At 37.0% G+C, this 14,561-nt stretch overlaps 1 protein-coding gene across 1 annotated transcript in view; it reads right to left on the bottom strand.

Moving 5' to 3' along the window:
• Positions 1-4,823: 4,823 nt before the first annotated feature.
• The window catches only part of SH3GLB1 (SH3 domain containing GRB2 like, endophilin B1), a 34,550-nt gene continuing 24,812 nt past the window's right edge, over positions 4,824-14,561 (bottom strand). The window contains exons 6-9 of the mRNA XM_032627268.1: positions 12,167-12,256; positions 11,680-11,780; positions 5,665-5,893; positions 4,824-5,278 (exon numbers count right to left, since the gene is read on the bottom strand). Coding sequence (XP_032483159.1) covers positions 5,171-5,278; positions 5,665-5,893; positions 11,680-11,780; positions 12,167-12,256 — 528 coding nt within the window. The 3' untranslated portion in view covers positions 4,824-5,170. The remainder of the gene's footprint in view (positions 5,279-5,664; positions 5,894-11,679; positions 11,781-12,166; positions 12,257-14,561) is intronic.

Raw genomic sequence — 14,561 nt, 5'->3', positions numbered from 1 at the left:
TGTGGCACATAAGATGAAATACCATGCAGCCATTAAAAAAAGATATAGAAACATTTTTGACATGGCAGGATAGTCATGGTATTGTCAAGTGAAAAAGTTACAAAACAGTATGTACAACTTGATCCCACTTAAAACAATCTATAAAAGCACAGACGAATCTGGAAGTCTATGCACCTAAGTAACAGTAGCTCTCCCTGGATGGTGGAATTATAGGTGATTTTTTTTTTTTTTTTTTTTTTATGCGTTACGCGGGCCTCTCACTGTTGTGGCCTCTCCCGCCGCGGAGGACAGGCTCCGGACGCGCAGGCCCAGCGGCCATGGCTCACGGGCCCAGCCGCTCCGCGGCATGCGGGATCCCCCCAGACCGGGGCACGAACCCGTGTCCCCTGCACCGGCAGGCGGACCCCCAACCACTGCGCCACCAGGGAAGCCCTATAGGTGATTTTTATCTTTAAACTATATATTCTTTTTTTCCCTTTTTTACCAATGCATCTATGACTTGTAGTATTAAAAAAAAGCATTAACAATTCTTAAAAAGTCTCCTTTGAAGTAGAGAGAGTGGAGTTGGCAACCTGAGCACCGGGGTGTACACATTAGTCTGATATAACTTTAATGGTTTGTCAGGGAGCTTTGATGTCAAATTGTGACTGTGCTGAGTGGAAATGTGGGTGGTGGTAGTGCTTACCCTTCTTCAGACTAAGGGATCCATCCCTAGAAACCCTCCACAGCAACCAAGTACTGGCATTCCAAGCAATATTTCCCTTTCTTACACTAAGCATACCTTATACCTTCACACCCACTTGTAATACAGCCCAGCAACGTTCCTCTACACTTGAGAGCAGTGTTGTTGGTATACAGAAGGCAGGGAGAATTTTCAAGCGATGTCAGATAGCACGTCTGAAGGTAAAAGGCACGATTTCTTTATTCTACTGAAGTGGGTCTCAAACTTGAGAGTTTAACAATCACCTAAATGGCTTGTAAAACAGAATGCTGGGCCCTATCCCCAGAGTCTGATGCAGTAGAGCTTGGATAAGACTTAAGAATTGCATTTTTTCTTTCTTTGACAAATATTGAGTACATACTATATGCTGGGTCTCCTGCTAAGAGTTGGGAATTTAACTGTGATCAAAAGAATTAATAGTCTCATTCTCAGGGAGCCTACACTCTAGTGACAGATACATACTAAACAAATAAATTATTAAAAGTAACTATATAATTATGATTAGTGCTAGAACACAGTAAAGAGGATCAGAATTTAGTTTTTGTCTTGAAATATTTTAAAAAATGTTACATGGAAGAACTAAGACTAGTTTTATAGCCCCTTGAAGACAACAAATAAGTACCAAAAAAAAGGTTCTTGGAGATACGAATTAACATTTTTAACAAGTTCCTACGTGATGCTGACATTGCCTGTCTTGGGGGTCCCACACTGAGAACCACTGCCCTGCTGGGCTGACTTTCTCGTTAGGATAATGTGGGAGAAAGGGCAGTTCTGCTGTGGACCACCAGACAGACCCCCATTTGAGTCTCACCATGAGGTAAGAGCCACTTAATCATCTGGAGAAGGGGTTGAAGCAAAGCTGGCTGTAGGTCAAATTGCAAAGTCTCCTATCTATTATTATGGCTTCTCACCCAGACTTGAAGTGCCACATACTAGGGCAACATATTTCAAACGTTCGGGTGTTTGGGAGCTAGGGAAGATATTTTTAAGGAATACTGTCAACAAAGCATGAAAGTAAGCCAGGCCTCTCTGGGTAGACAAAGTTGTTGATTTTTGTCCTGGGATCCTTCATCTTCTGCATGTCCTCCCAACACCAGCTCCTCCATTCTCATTCTGTTCCTTTGTTCTGGTGAGGATAACAGCAGACTAGGAGGATGGACTCTAACCCACTAGTGACCCTGGACTCAGGTTTCTTATTTCTTACATTACTCAGAGTGAGGCTCATTCCCATTTCTGGGACCTAGTCTCCTACAATATGAATTTTTCTGATTAGCACCATAAAAAACAATTTAATGCAATGATCTTTTAGGTTAATTACCTTCAGGACAAACACAGAAACAATCCAATCACTTTTTTTGTTTGTAAAAGGAGCCTACAATTATTTCCAAGTTTACTACTTCATTCATAAATGCATCCTTCACATTACCATCCCTTTAGATTAAGCTCAGGGGCACAGAGATTATTTAAATAATTCTGAATTGCACCATGAATTAATAGGCTTCCAAAGCTCTTCTTCCATGCCTAAGAACCTATGGGCCTTTACCTGAGTAAAAATTAAACCTGTGACTTTATAAAATAAGCCCAAACCGAAATAAAACAAACCAAAAACCCCCCAACCAACCAATCAAACAAAACCCCATTAAAATAAAAAACAATAAACATAAGAATGAGCCCACATATTGTGGCAAATTTGTGGTGGACAAAGGCACAAAATAACCTTTGAATCCTCACATTACTGAAGGCTACTGTACATTATTGGGTTACTATAATCAACATTCATTTGATGGAAAGCAGAAGGTTCTGATAAAAATGTACACTGACTATGGTGAGGTTAAACCTAGATCTGCATCTCATTTAAAGAGGGTGGAGGATAGAATTGATAAGGAGTAGAACAGAGCATTGCAACAGAAGATGTCTGTCTGGTACATAGTCATAAACAAGGCCAACCGTCTGGATAGGTCAGGAAGCTACAGGGGCTAACAAGGGGAAACATATTCACAGCATGTTTCTACTGTGCCAAGCCTTTCCTTAAAAATTATCTAACATACAAGATAGTTAGAAATCTATAGTTACAGATTTTATAGTTATTTTATAACTGCTTTTAACACTATTTTTTGCTATAAAATCCTCACAATAACCTTAAAGTGGCATAACTGTTATCCCCATTTTGCTAACAAGGAAATGGCAGTTTGTATGACATCTAAGTTGAAGCTCAAAGAGCCCAGTATGTGAGGAAGACTGGATTTGAATCCAGGACAATTTCACTCCAGTACCCATACTCTTTCCCTTTTACTACTCTACTTCTCATAAACCTAATTTACAGTTGCTATTAAAGTTGACCTGATTTTTTTGTATGATCTTTTAAAGCCTAAATCTTGATTTATATAACATAATAGATGGTACTCTAGGCTGGCCACAGAGCTTCATTTCTGGGGGAAAAAGCTTCACTCAAGTGGTTCTAAGCTAATTAACCAGCTTGAGCAGCTTTGGGGGTTAACAGTATGGCAATTCACAGTGTGAATCAAAGCATCTTGTATAACTATAAAACTGCAGAGGAATTTGTCTCACAGCACAGAAATGTAACAACTACTGTTAAAATCTGAACTGTAAATTAAATTACCAACATGTTTACCAAGCTCTTATTAGGAACTCTTAAACACCATTTAAAAATATCCTTTTGTGCTAAGTGTTCATTTTTTAAAGTACCAGAAAAATATCATTTTGACACATTAACACTTCCTGAAGAAATTAACTACACCTTTACACTTCATGCATAAGCCAGACTGAACTGCTTTTAGCTTTAAGAATGTGCTACATTCTCTTAGCTCCAGGCCTGTCACAACTTCCTCCCCTGCCTAGAACACTTCCTCTCCAAACCATCTCCTACTCCCAAAATCTGAATTAGGTGACTCCCAAAACTCTGAAACATACTAACCCTGTATTTCTTCTATCATGACACCGATTCTGTTATATGACCATTGCTTACTTATTTTTCTGTCTCCACCACCAGTCTTTAAGATCTGTAGGGGCAAGAACTGTGTGCATCTTGTTCAGGGTCGTATTCCCAGTTGATCAGCATACTGCATGGCCCCCAACAAATGTTTGACGAAAGAATGAATGAATGAAAATGAGAGCAGAAGTCCTGACATGGAAATAATCTGCTAATTCATAGCAGTGGTCTAAATAGCAATTTTCTGATTCCATGTATATCACTAATCATTTCATTAGTATGTGTTTCATAACTAGAGAGCCTGATCAAGATAACCTAAGTTCATTAGTAAATTTTCAACATTTTATTTGTAGGCTCAAAGTAACCAAAAGTGTATTCTGTTTGCATACAATTTACTCTATAAGGAACACAGTTGTGCTAATCCATTTTATAAGGATTTGTTGTTCAATAAGAACAAATTCTCTTTACTGCAGTAACTTCTTAACAGATCCAATTCTGATTATGGATTAAACAGTACCAATTGAACAATCTTAAAAACATTATTTAGTGAACTGAATTTGTCCCAGATGTTTTAGAACCTTAAATGCAAATGTACTAGAGAAATACGGTGGTACTTCTCAAGGACTAGTTACTCTTAAAAGAAATCATTCAGGGCTTCCCTGGTGGCGCAGTGGTTGAGAGTCCGCCTGCCGATGCAGGGGACACGGGTTCGTGCCCCGGTCTGGGAGGATCCCACATGCCGCGGAGCGGCTGGGCCCGTGAGCCATGGCCGCTGGGCCTGCGCGTCCGGAGCCTGTCCTCCGCAGCGGGAGAGGCCGCAACAGTGAGAGGCCCGCGTAACGCATAAAAAAAAAAAAAAAAAAAAAAAAAAAAAAAAAAAAAAAAAAAAAAAAAGAAATCATTCAGTAGTGTTTAATAAAACAAAAAACCCTCAAAATAACTCACTGAACTAGAATATTGTAATCATTCCATGTCTGCTGGAAAACAAGGTAAACATGGTATAACTGCATTTCTGTTTATGAAAACATTCAGAAACATTATATTTTTTACAAAAGAGGTTTACGTCCTAGAGCTCTTTTTAAACCAACAGTTAAAAACAAATTTTAACTTTATTCTTTGGCTATTAATTATACCTAATAAATGAGTCACGTATCAATTCACAATAAATTTATTTTACGTAAAAGAAAAAGCTTGCCATTAATGAAAAATTCAGTAGAAAACAGTTATGCTTTAAGTTGGGGCTCAAAAGTAGAAGCTACTTATTAGTGAAACCTCAGTAGAAAAAGAATTTTGTAAGAAAACATTCTTGGCATGAAAGCTTTAACATAAATTCTGTAATGAAATATTTACCATGCAGTTTTATTGGCAGAAAGGCCAGTTTCTGATGGCTAGTATTTTCTTTTCAGTCTCTTAAGACATTAACATGAAAGATACTTAAACCTGCTTTATTAAGAGTTAATTGTATATAAATACGGTGTACCTTTTCATAGTCCACCTATTTAATTGAGCAGTTCTAAGTAGGTAATTGGCACCCTGCCCTTCTGGTTTCCCCTTTCCCCCATTAGCCAGTCTGAATCCATTCCAATGACACTGAAAACAGTGATTACCTACAAAATAAAACATTTCCAGTTATTAACTATGTTAATAAACACACAGAAAACTAATCAGACTTAATTTGTTTAAAGTATAAATTATTCACTATCAAAGAATTTAAACATTATTATCAATTTGGTGAAAGATAAAGGATTTTATTAGAGACAGTTTTAGAAATCTAGTGATTTAGCAGTTAAAAGCTTTAAATATTTCTGTGATGTTCTATTTTGTTAAAAAATAGTAGTTAAAAAATTATAAAATGTTAATATAACCAGCTGTAATCTATGAAAATATTCATAATAAACTATTTCCAAATAAGTAATGAGGAATTTGCATTTTATTATACTGGAAGGTAAGTCAATCTATGATATAGTTTTCCTTTTATACCCACATTACTCACCTCATCTGCCAGAAGTGATAATTCAGTACTGTTTGCAGCATCATAATCATACAGAACCCTGGCCTTCCTGCTGCCACTGCACTCCTTAGGGTCAGTGAGGTTGGAAGGAGAGGTGATTACTAGGCCACTTGTTGAAGTCAAGGCAGAAGAACCAATCACGTTTGATGAAGCAGATGGTATAGGTGCCACAGAAGTCTGGTTGTTGTTACAATGATAAATGGATGGAAAACTGTTGAAAAGAAAATGGCCAATTATCTATTTGCAAGTGACCAAAGTTCCTGTATACCACCACTTGGGGGCAGTGTTTACCTTCTACCAACCTTCACTTTGGCTAAAGATTTGAGGATGCTAATATTTTAATGACAAAGTACGCTATCCAGCTCACCCCTCTAGGGTCAATTACACTAGAGAAAATGCAGGTTGTTTTTAAATATAAAATCTTTGAAAGTTTGTTTCAAAGCCATCTTTACAAGTATAAACTTTAAAAAGTTTTTAAAAAACACAATGGTTTTCTTTTTCCAGAAAAATGAGTTTATGATATTTCCAACAACCTTCTATAAGTATGTTCCATTAATTTTTTCCTCCCTTTATGAATTGTTAAATAAAAATACCAATGAAAGACTTACTTAAATGTTAGATACTACTGCAAGAGTGAAGTTTTCTCAAGTTAATTCTTTGAGAAATATTTGAGTAACTGAACTCTTTTTCATAAAATTGATCCAATCACATTTTCCTGTTCATTCAAGTACTTATTGAGTATCTACATGTTCAACATCACTACCACAAGCTGAGATATAAACATGAAACAATGCCATTCCTTTATGGACATGTAGATAAGTGAGGAGATGGACATTCAAATAATATGTTATGACTGATAATTAACATAATGAAGACTCAATGGGAGAATACGGAAATGTCCCAAGTTCATTTTGTCTTCTATTTTTTAGGGGAAAAATAAAAGTTTTATTAGGAATTAGTGAAATCCCTGTGATCAATGTGCTTATAAATAGTTTAAAGATAATTTTCAATTTATTGTAAGCCTACTGTTTCTCCAATAATACTCAACGGAAAACAGCATAAGATGGCTGGCCTATAATCATTCTAATCCAACCACTTCTAAGGTTGAAAAAAATCCTATGAAAATTCATATTTAAGTTTAAATAAATCCATTAGTTAAAATATAAAATGCTTCATCTGGTAGGGTAGGTGAAATTAATTCCTTCATAAAATAGTTTTCTTCTTTATGACTCCTGTGCCATCTGGAAATCAGTCAGCCAGCAGCAAAATTCCCTGTATCCTTAACCTCTTCTCTAACCCTTCCATTCACCTCCTGATGCTTGTGTTTAATCTCCCACACTCCCTTTATCATTGAGCCTAGAGGTGGATGTTGAAGGAGTTGCACGTTCCTCATTACCATTCCTATACTCCTTTCCCTAACCAATCCTACCTAATCTTTGAATTTCATGTTATTCAACTATATACTACTTACCATCTCTTGTTGCAATCATCTACAGGCATCTCATTCTTTTCCCTTTATTTCTGGATTTTAGCTCCTGGCTCACTAACAGTGGATCTTAATTCTCGGTGGTTCTAATATCCATGTAGACAATTATTTGAACACTTTGGCCTGTCAGACCCGTGAGCTCTTCTCTTCCAGTGATTCTGTGACTGACCTAGTTCAGCCACCCACTCCCAATGCCTCATCTAGACCATATCAATTCCAAAAACTATAACCTTTACAATAATCAATTTCCAACATCCCATTCTCTGACCATCATCTTGTTTCCCCTAGTACTCTCATTTCAACAAGCCTATCCTGGATCTATAGTCCTCCACAGACCTACCATCTATCATCCTACCAACACGCCCTTCGTGTCCAAGGTAAATTATTATAATCACCTCCTTGCACATGCCTTCATATCATTTGCCCTTTACTTCATACTACTCGTTTGGTAAAAATCTTTCTAATTATCTACTCAGTATCCATGTATGTACTATGACAGTAAAAAACTACAAAACCATGTTGTCTGGTCTCACACTCAATGAATGAGTAGGAACCTAAAGTGGGTCCACAATGCTGCCTGGCAACTACACTACATTTCTCTAGTCTACCCACTTTTAACATTCTGCTGATGACTATTTCATACCCCTTCATCCATCCTCAAAATTCCAGCATTTCTCCCCTAACCTTTATAATCAGCTGCTAAGTTGTTTTCTTTTTTAACTGAGAGGAGAAAAAAACAATCAGGAAACTTCCATGCTTTGGTCATCTCTCCTCCTACTACAGATGAGCTATCTATGCTCTTAAGATTATTTTTTTTAAGGTTAATTTTTCCACCTGTGTACAAAATCTCCTCTCAAGGATATCACACTACCAATTCTTCCCTTTCTTTCTAATATTATATTTTCTCCATTTACTGTGTCATTCTTATCAGATTACAATCATGCTCTTATTTCTCCTATCTTAAAAAAAACTCAAAAATGTGCTGGACTCCACTTTTTCCTCTGGCTAGTGCTTCATTTCTGTTGCTCTTTACACTAGAACTCCTTGAAAGACTTATCTAAACTTACTGTCACAGCTCCTCTCCTTCCATTCCCTTACATTAACAAACAAGCTTTTGCTCCTACTGTTCCACTAAAACTACCCATCAAGGTCAGCAATGTTCAAAATCCAATGGTCCACTAGCAGTTCTCTTTCACTTGACCTATCTACTGGTCACAGTGGACCACTCCCCTCACTTTTTACAGCTTATTCCAAGGCCACACTTGGTTTACATCTTACCTCAGTGCTCATTCCTTACCATCCTCCTTAGCTGGTTCTTCAACTCTTTGTTGGAGTACTTCAGGGCTCAGCCCTTGGTTCTCTGTTTTTCTCTACCTGTACTTAACTCCCTTGGTAATTTCATCTAGTCTCACAGATTTGAATATCCTTGATATTGCTGACAACTCTCTAATTTATACCTTTAATTCACCCCCACCCCCAATTTCCAGACTTGTATACCCTAAAATTGGGTATCTCCACTCAGATGTTTCATATCTCAAACTTAACATGTCTAAAACTGGGCTCCTGATATACCTCACATGCCTTCCCCACCCCAACCTGCTCCTCCTGGGGCATTCCCCATTTTAATTAACCAAAACTCCATTCTTTCAGTTGCTCAGGCCAAACACTTGCAGTAATTCTTGACACCTCTAAGCCTCATATACAGAAAGTTTGTCAGCAAACCCTGCTGGCTTTACCTGTAAAACACACCCAGGGTTTGAGCACTTCTACCACATCTATCACAATCACCCCGATCCAAGCCACTGTCACCTCCTGACTGGATTATTGACCAAGTTATTGCAGTAGGCTCTGAACAGGTCTGTCAGCTTATACTCATGACCTCTAACATCTATCCTCAACAGAGCAGCAGGAATGATCTTGTTAAAGGTTAAAATCAAATCATGTCACTCCTCAGCTCAAAATCCTCCAGACTTCATCATCTCTGAGTACAGCCCAAACTCCAAAGAGTGGCTTCCAAAGCCCTACATATCTTCGCTCCCTGTTTCCTTGATTAATCTCCAGCCAAGCTCTCCTTGTTGTTGCCTGAACATACAGCTATGTTCCTGCTTTAGAGTTTTTGTACTTTGTCTCTGGAGCATCTCTAAGATTCCTGCGTGCTTTGTTTCCTCACATCTTTCCAATCTGTCTTCCCTGACTACTGTAAACCTCTACTCTAACCAAGGTACTTCCCTGTTGTATTTTTCTCCATAGCATTTATCACCTTCTAATAGACTGCGTAATTCATAGACATTGATTTTCTACTCCCTTCTACCCCTAAATAGAATGCAGGATCCATGAAGGCAGGGATATGGTCTATTTTGTTCACATTGTATCCTTGATGCCTAGAATAGGGCATCTGTAAAAATTAAAAGCAAATGTTTCTCTGATGGGTAAAAGGGTTCTAATGATAAAAAGAAATAATTTCTAATTCAAGTTTCACTCTAAAGTTAAGAACACATTTCCTAGCATCCTTTCCTCAGTGAACTTGGCAGTGATTAAATATATACATTTCTGAAGAGAAAAAAAAAAAGATAAGTTCTCTCTCCCTACATATGTGTGTGTACACACACACGATTTTTAAAGTCTTTAACCATGTACTTTACTTTCAAATTTACTAGTATAATTAGCTTTTGTTTAGCCACTGAGGTCTACCTATGTCAACTTTGGGAAATTAATGGTAAAAAGAAAAACAACAAAACACCAAACCAAACAAAAAAACCCTGAAAGGCCATCTTCAACTTCTAAGAACTTTTACTGATAACTTTAAAAAACTCTAGACTTCCTGCCACATAGCTCAATATGTTAAACTTTCCAATTATTTAAAAATAAAACACATTTACTAATCTTATAACTAGCTCTTCTATTTCCTTATCTGTATGTGGATAATAATAATACCTACCTCAGCACATCAATGACTAGATTTTGTGTGAATGGCTGAGTTCCAAAGCATTTGTATGGCCTTAAGCAGAATTCAAGAATGAATGGTTTCAACAGCAACCCCTCTGCTGCACTGTGAGAGTATCAGGACAAAATGAACAGGAAGTACTAAGGCTTCCTGGGCTTAAAATACTTTTAATGATGTGGGGATAGAGTAGTATTCTGATTTCAGATATTAATACCAGTAACAAAACTTCAAATATATAAAAGTATAAATACTTCTGTAAATCCTATTAGAATAACCAGTGGTATTAGACTACAACTCATTTTTAAGATCTAAAATTGGTTTTGTGGATGTGCCTAATTTTGTTCTAGGTCTAGTTTTGAAGGATTAATATGCAGAAAGGAAGACCAAAGTGATGGGTTTTTTTTTTCTCCTTATTCCTTGAAATAACTTCTCTTGATATTCCTCCTTCAAATATTATATATCACTCCCCTGCTTTAATGGTTCCTCACTATGTAAATTCCAAACTCCTTATCATTACTTATTTTAAAGGGCATTCATGACATGACCTGGCTTCATTATTCTAGCCACATCTACTATCCCATTTTAAATTTGAACACTATGATCCAACCAGAATGAACTATTGTCAGTTTCCTGAACTTGCCACACTCTTTTTCCTCTGGTCCTTTCATATACATATTCCTCCTCTGCCTGGAATATTTGTCCCTGCCCCTTTCTTGTTCTAGATTATTCCTACTAAAATAATTTCATCTGTGAATCTTTGCTAGACTCACTTGAGTCACAGTTAGATGTCCCTTACAGTAATCTGAACTTCTCTTTCCACTTATCACATGGCCTGTCCACCTATGGCCTGTACTTCTACCTAGGTTTTAAGTGTTCGTTGTGAGAGCAGAGACCATGTTTGTCCTGTACATCTTTTATTTTCAGTGTCACCTTACAACGTTAGCTCCATAAAGGTAAGCAATTTTGCCTGTTCTGTTCGCTGATATAATCCCAGAGTATAGAACAGTGCTTGGATACGACAGGTGTTCAATAAATATTTGAAAACGAATGATTGTGTTGCTTTACATATGTGCTGTAAAGTATATTACCATACTCAAAATAATAACATCAATGGGCTTGAGGTCTTACAGAATATTCTAAAATCTTTTTAACAGTGAACAAGTAATGAATAAGTACAAATTAGTTTACCTCTAAGGGCAAGTAAGTGTCAATATAACTATATCTTCCTCAACCACCTGCAAAGGTATTCAAGAGAAAAGTGAACTTCAAATGCTTTTTGAAGTTATAAAAAGGTATTCACTTAAATTATCTAAAAAGCACTAAAAAGGTATTCATTTAAATTATCGTCTCACCCCTGTTAACATTTTTCTGTGCCAGAAGAGCCCAAAATGTCTTTGTTACCACAGAAGTGTGATAATCATTTTCCTTAAAAAAAAAAAATCTGATTCTAAGTAATCTAATAAAAGCCTTTAATTCTTCTATTTTTCACCTCTATTACTAGTTCATATGAAAAAATCTGAATTTCTTCTCTTATCAGGAGTTTCATGTATGAAAAGGAAATTGCCACCTTCCCAGTTGCTTTTGGAGGTCTAACATGTACTGGTAACATTGTGCGTAGTAAGTCATCTGGGCTTCTACAAAGTCATTCAGACAGCGGAGGTGATGGGCCTGTAAAGGAAAGTTACAGTCACTTCTTAGCTCTATAATCTACTTAAAGTGGCACACGCTCAGGGAAGACAGAGCACGACACTGTACTTGGGGTAAATCATCAGTATCTATCATTTTACTACAATTTACAACAACAAACTGTTTAGCCAAAAAAAACCAAAAACCAAAAAACATCAAACGGACTTGACGATGGTGGGAGAACTACCTCATCAGGTGATGAGGTGTAAACAAAAATTTAAAATATTTCTTCATGTATCTTGAAAAGTGCTACAATTTAAATATCTTGATAAATGACTGAAAAGGAAGTTCAGTTTTTCCTCCAAGAATTTCCCTAAGACTATCAAAGTCTTTTGTTCCAAATGAATTTCCAATGAATGAACACTCACATGTGTACTGCTGATTCCCTCTAGCAGAAGTCTGGTAATCTCTGCTTGACGATCAAATTCACTTTGAGTTATTCTTAATTCCTGTTCAGACTTAAATTGGAACACAGTTTTAGAATCTCATTAGAAGACTTAGTCCATTTTATGTACATTCGTTTAGACAGTTAAAAAATCCCCCAAACAGAAGCAGCCACATAGCACAGGGAGATCAGCTCAGTGCTTTGTGACCACCTAAAGGGGTGGGATAGGGAGGGTGGGAGGGAGACGCAAGAGGGAGGAGGTATGGGGATATATGTACATGTATAGCTGACTCACTTTGTTATAAAGCAGAAATTAACACACCACTGTAAAGCAATTATACTCCAATAAAGATGTTAAAAAAAAAAAATCCCCCAAACAAACCCCAAATGATAATCTGGCAATTCCCTGATTCTGCTTTGTATCTAAAGTGGTCCCTGGTTTCCAGAACTTAGCTTTTCTATGTTACTTAATCTAGACAGAACTGACTCCTTACTGGTACTTAACTCAAAAGAATTATTAAAGCCAAAGCTTAATGACATAAACATAAAAGCCTAGGAAAACTACTATGGGACTGTCAATCTATTTTCATACATTTTCTAGTATCAATTTTGCTAATTTGTAACATTTTATGAAACCTTAAGATTCCCAGTTTACTTGTATAAATTATTTCAAAAAATTCTCAATTATTACTGTAGCTACTTTACTTTGAAGTTATATAGGCTTCAATCTCAAATGAAAAAACTTCAGAGTGAAGCTAGGACTTTAACCTCATGGGTTTAGTTATCAAGCATACACTTGTTTCTAGGGACGTAGCTCTTAGGTTCCCTCAAAGGATTCTTTATCCTACATAAATGTCTTTTTTAGTTTTCTTTCCAAACTTTGCATAGAATATGTCTTAAGCAGAAATATTACCTATAAGATATGCTAGGGTTTTTCTGCAAGTTATGGGTGACCTTTAATCAATGGTGTGCTGGTAAACTGGCTCTCCAGGGGGAAAAAAAAGCTCCAATGTGCTGAGTTTCAATGGTATAAATACTCCTACCACAGCTGATTTCAAGCTACCAAGGTGAAGTTACTGACCTCAGAGCTAGAAAGACATGTGCATAATAGCACACCACTACTAGCTTCAACTATCTGATATAGGTTTAGTGCTGGGAAAAAACAGTTCACCGAAAAAAGAAAAAATCTAAAAATAGTTAAGTACTGGCAAAAAAAACATCCTCACAAACCTTTAGTCAGAGTTGCTTGGTAGTGAGGAGGAAAAAATAAAATCTCACAGGTCACTCGAAATAGTTAGCTTATCCCCCACTGGGAATTACTATTGGTGATAATATCACTATAATGATATTTCCCACTACCTCTCCAGGATAAATTGCTCCCCTGCCATCCAAATAATTACAGTATTTCCAAGACTGTATAGTAAGTATATAAACAAGGTGTGAACTTTTTCCTTTCACACCCCATTTCCCTCTCCTTCACCCTTTGGTGGCAATAGCTAACCCAGTGAAATAGTCAACAATGAGGTAGCAGCAAAAGAGATAATCAGTTGCTATAATCATTCTCATACCATTGGCAAAAGATATGGCAGAGAGGACTAAGACTTGACCACTAGACTGGATTTATGGAAATAAGCTTGAATTATTCAATAAGTCAAGAGTTAAAGTTAAATTTACTTGATCAAAATAAGAATACATGGTGTTTTGATAACAGGGCTTAAGTAATAAGCTTCATCTGGAATCTAGTATGCAGCAGAAAAAAGTCACAGGGGAATAAAACAATCAATGTTCTTCCTAAAAAAGTATTAAGGAAAACCAATCCAGCGTTACATTTGCACTATTTACTGTTCTGCTTGGTTGAAAGGTTCTGATTGATAGAAGTAACCATAGCAAACCAAAAATAAACACATTCGGAAACAAATGAGGCTAATTCCATATAGGTTTGATGGTGAAAGTAAAATTTGATTTAACAGCCTTTAGCAGAAATGGCAGGAAAGTCTACTAAATGGCAATATTTCTGTACAAGGTGTAAGTAAGTAAGCTAGGTAGCAGATTAAAAGTGACTAGGAAGCTTGAGACTGAAATAGAAATAATGTTTTTAACCTAAAAACACTGAATAGCAACTAGCCCGTGCACCACAACTACTGAGCCTGAGCCTAGAGCTCGTGAGCCACAACTACTGAGCCCTCGTGCCACAACTACTGAAGCCCGCGCGTCTAGAGCCCGTGCTCTGCAACGAGAAGCCACCGCAATAAGAAGCCCGTGCAACGCAATGAAGAGTAGCCCCAGCTCGCTGCAACTAGAGAAAGCCCGTGCGCAGCAACGAAGACACAACACAGCCCAAAATAAAAAATAAATAAATTTGCTTCCATGTCCTTGCT

The sequence above is a fragment of the Phocoena sinus genome, chromosome 1, assembly GCF_008692025.1.
Source record: "Phocoena sinus isolate mPhoSin1 chromosome 1, mPhoSin1.pri, whole genome shotgun sequence".
Classification (NCBI taxonomy): Eukaryota; Metazoa; Chordata; class Mammalia; order Artiodactyla; family Phocoenidae; genus Phocoena; species Phocoena sinus.
Note: the sequence above shows the minus strand (reverse complement) of the source record. Positions and strands in the feature narration are given on the sequence as shown.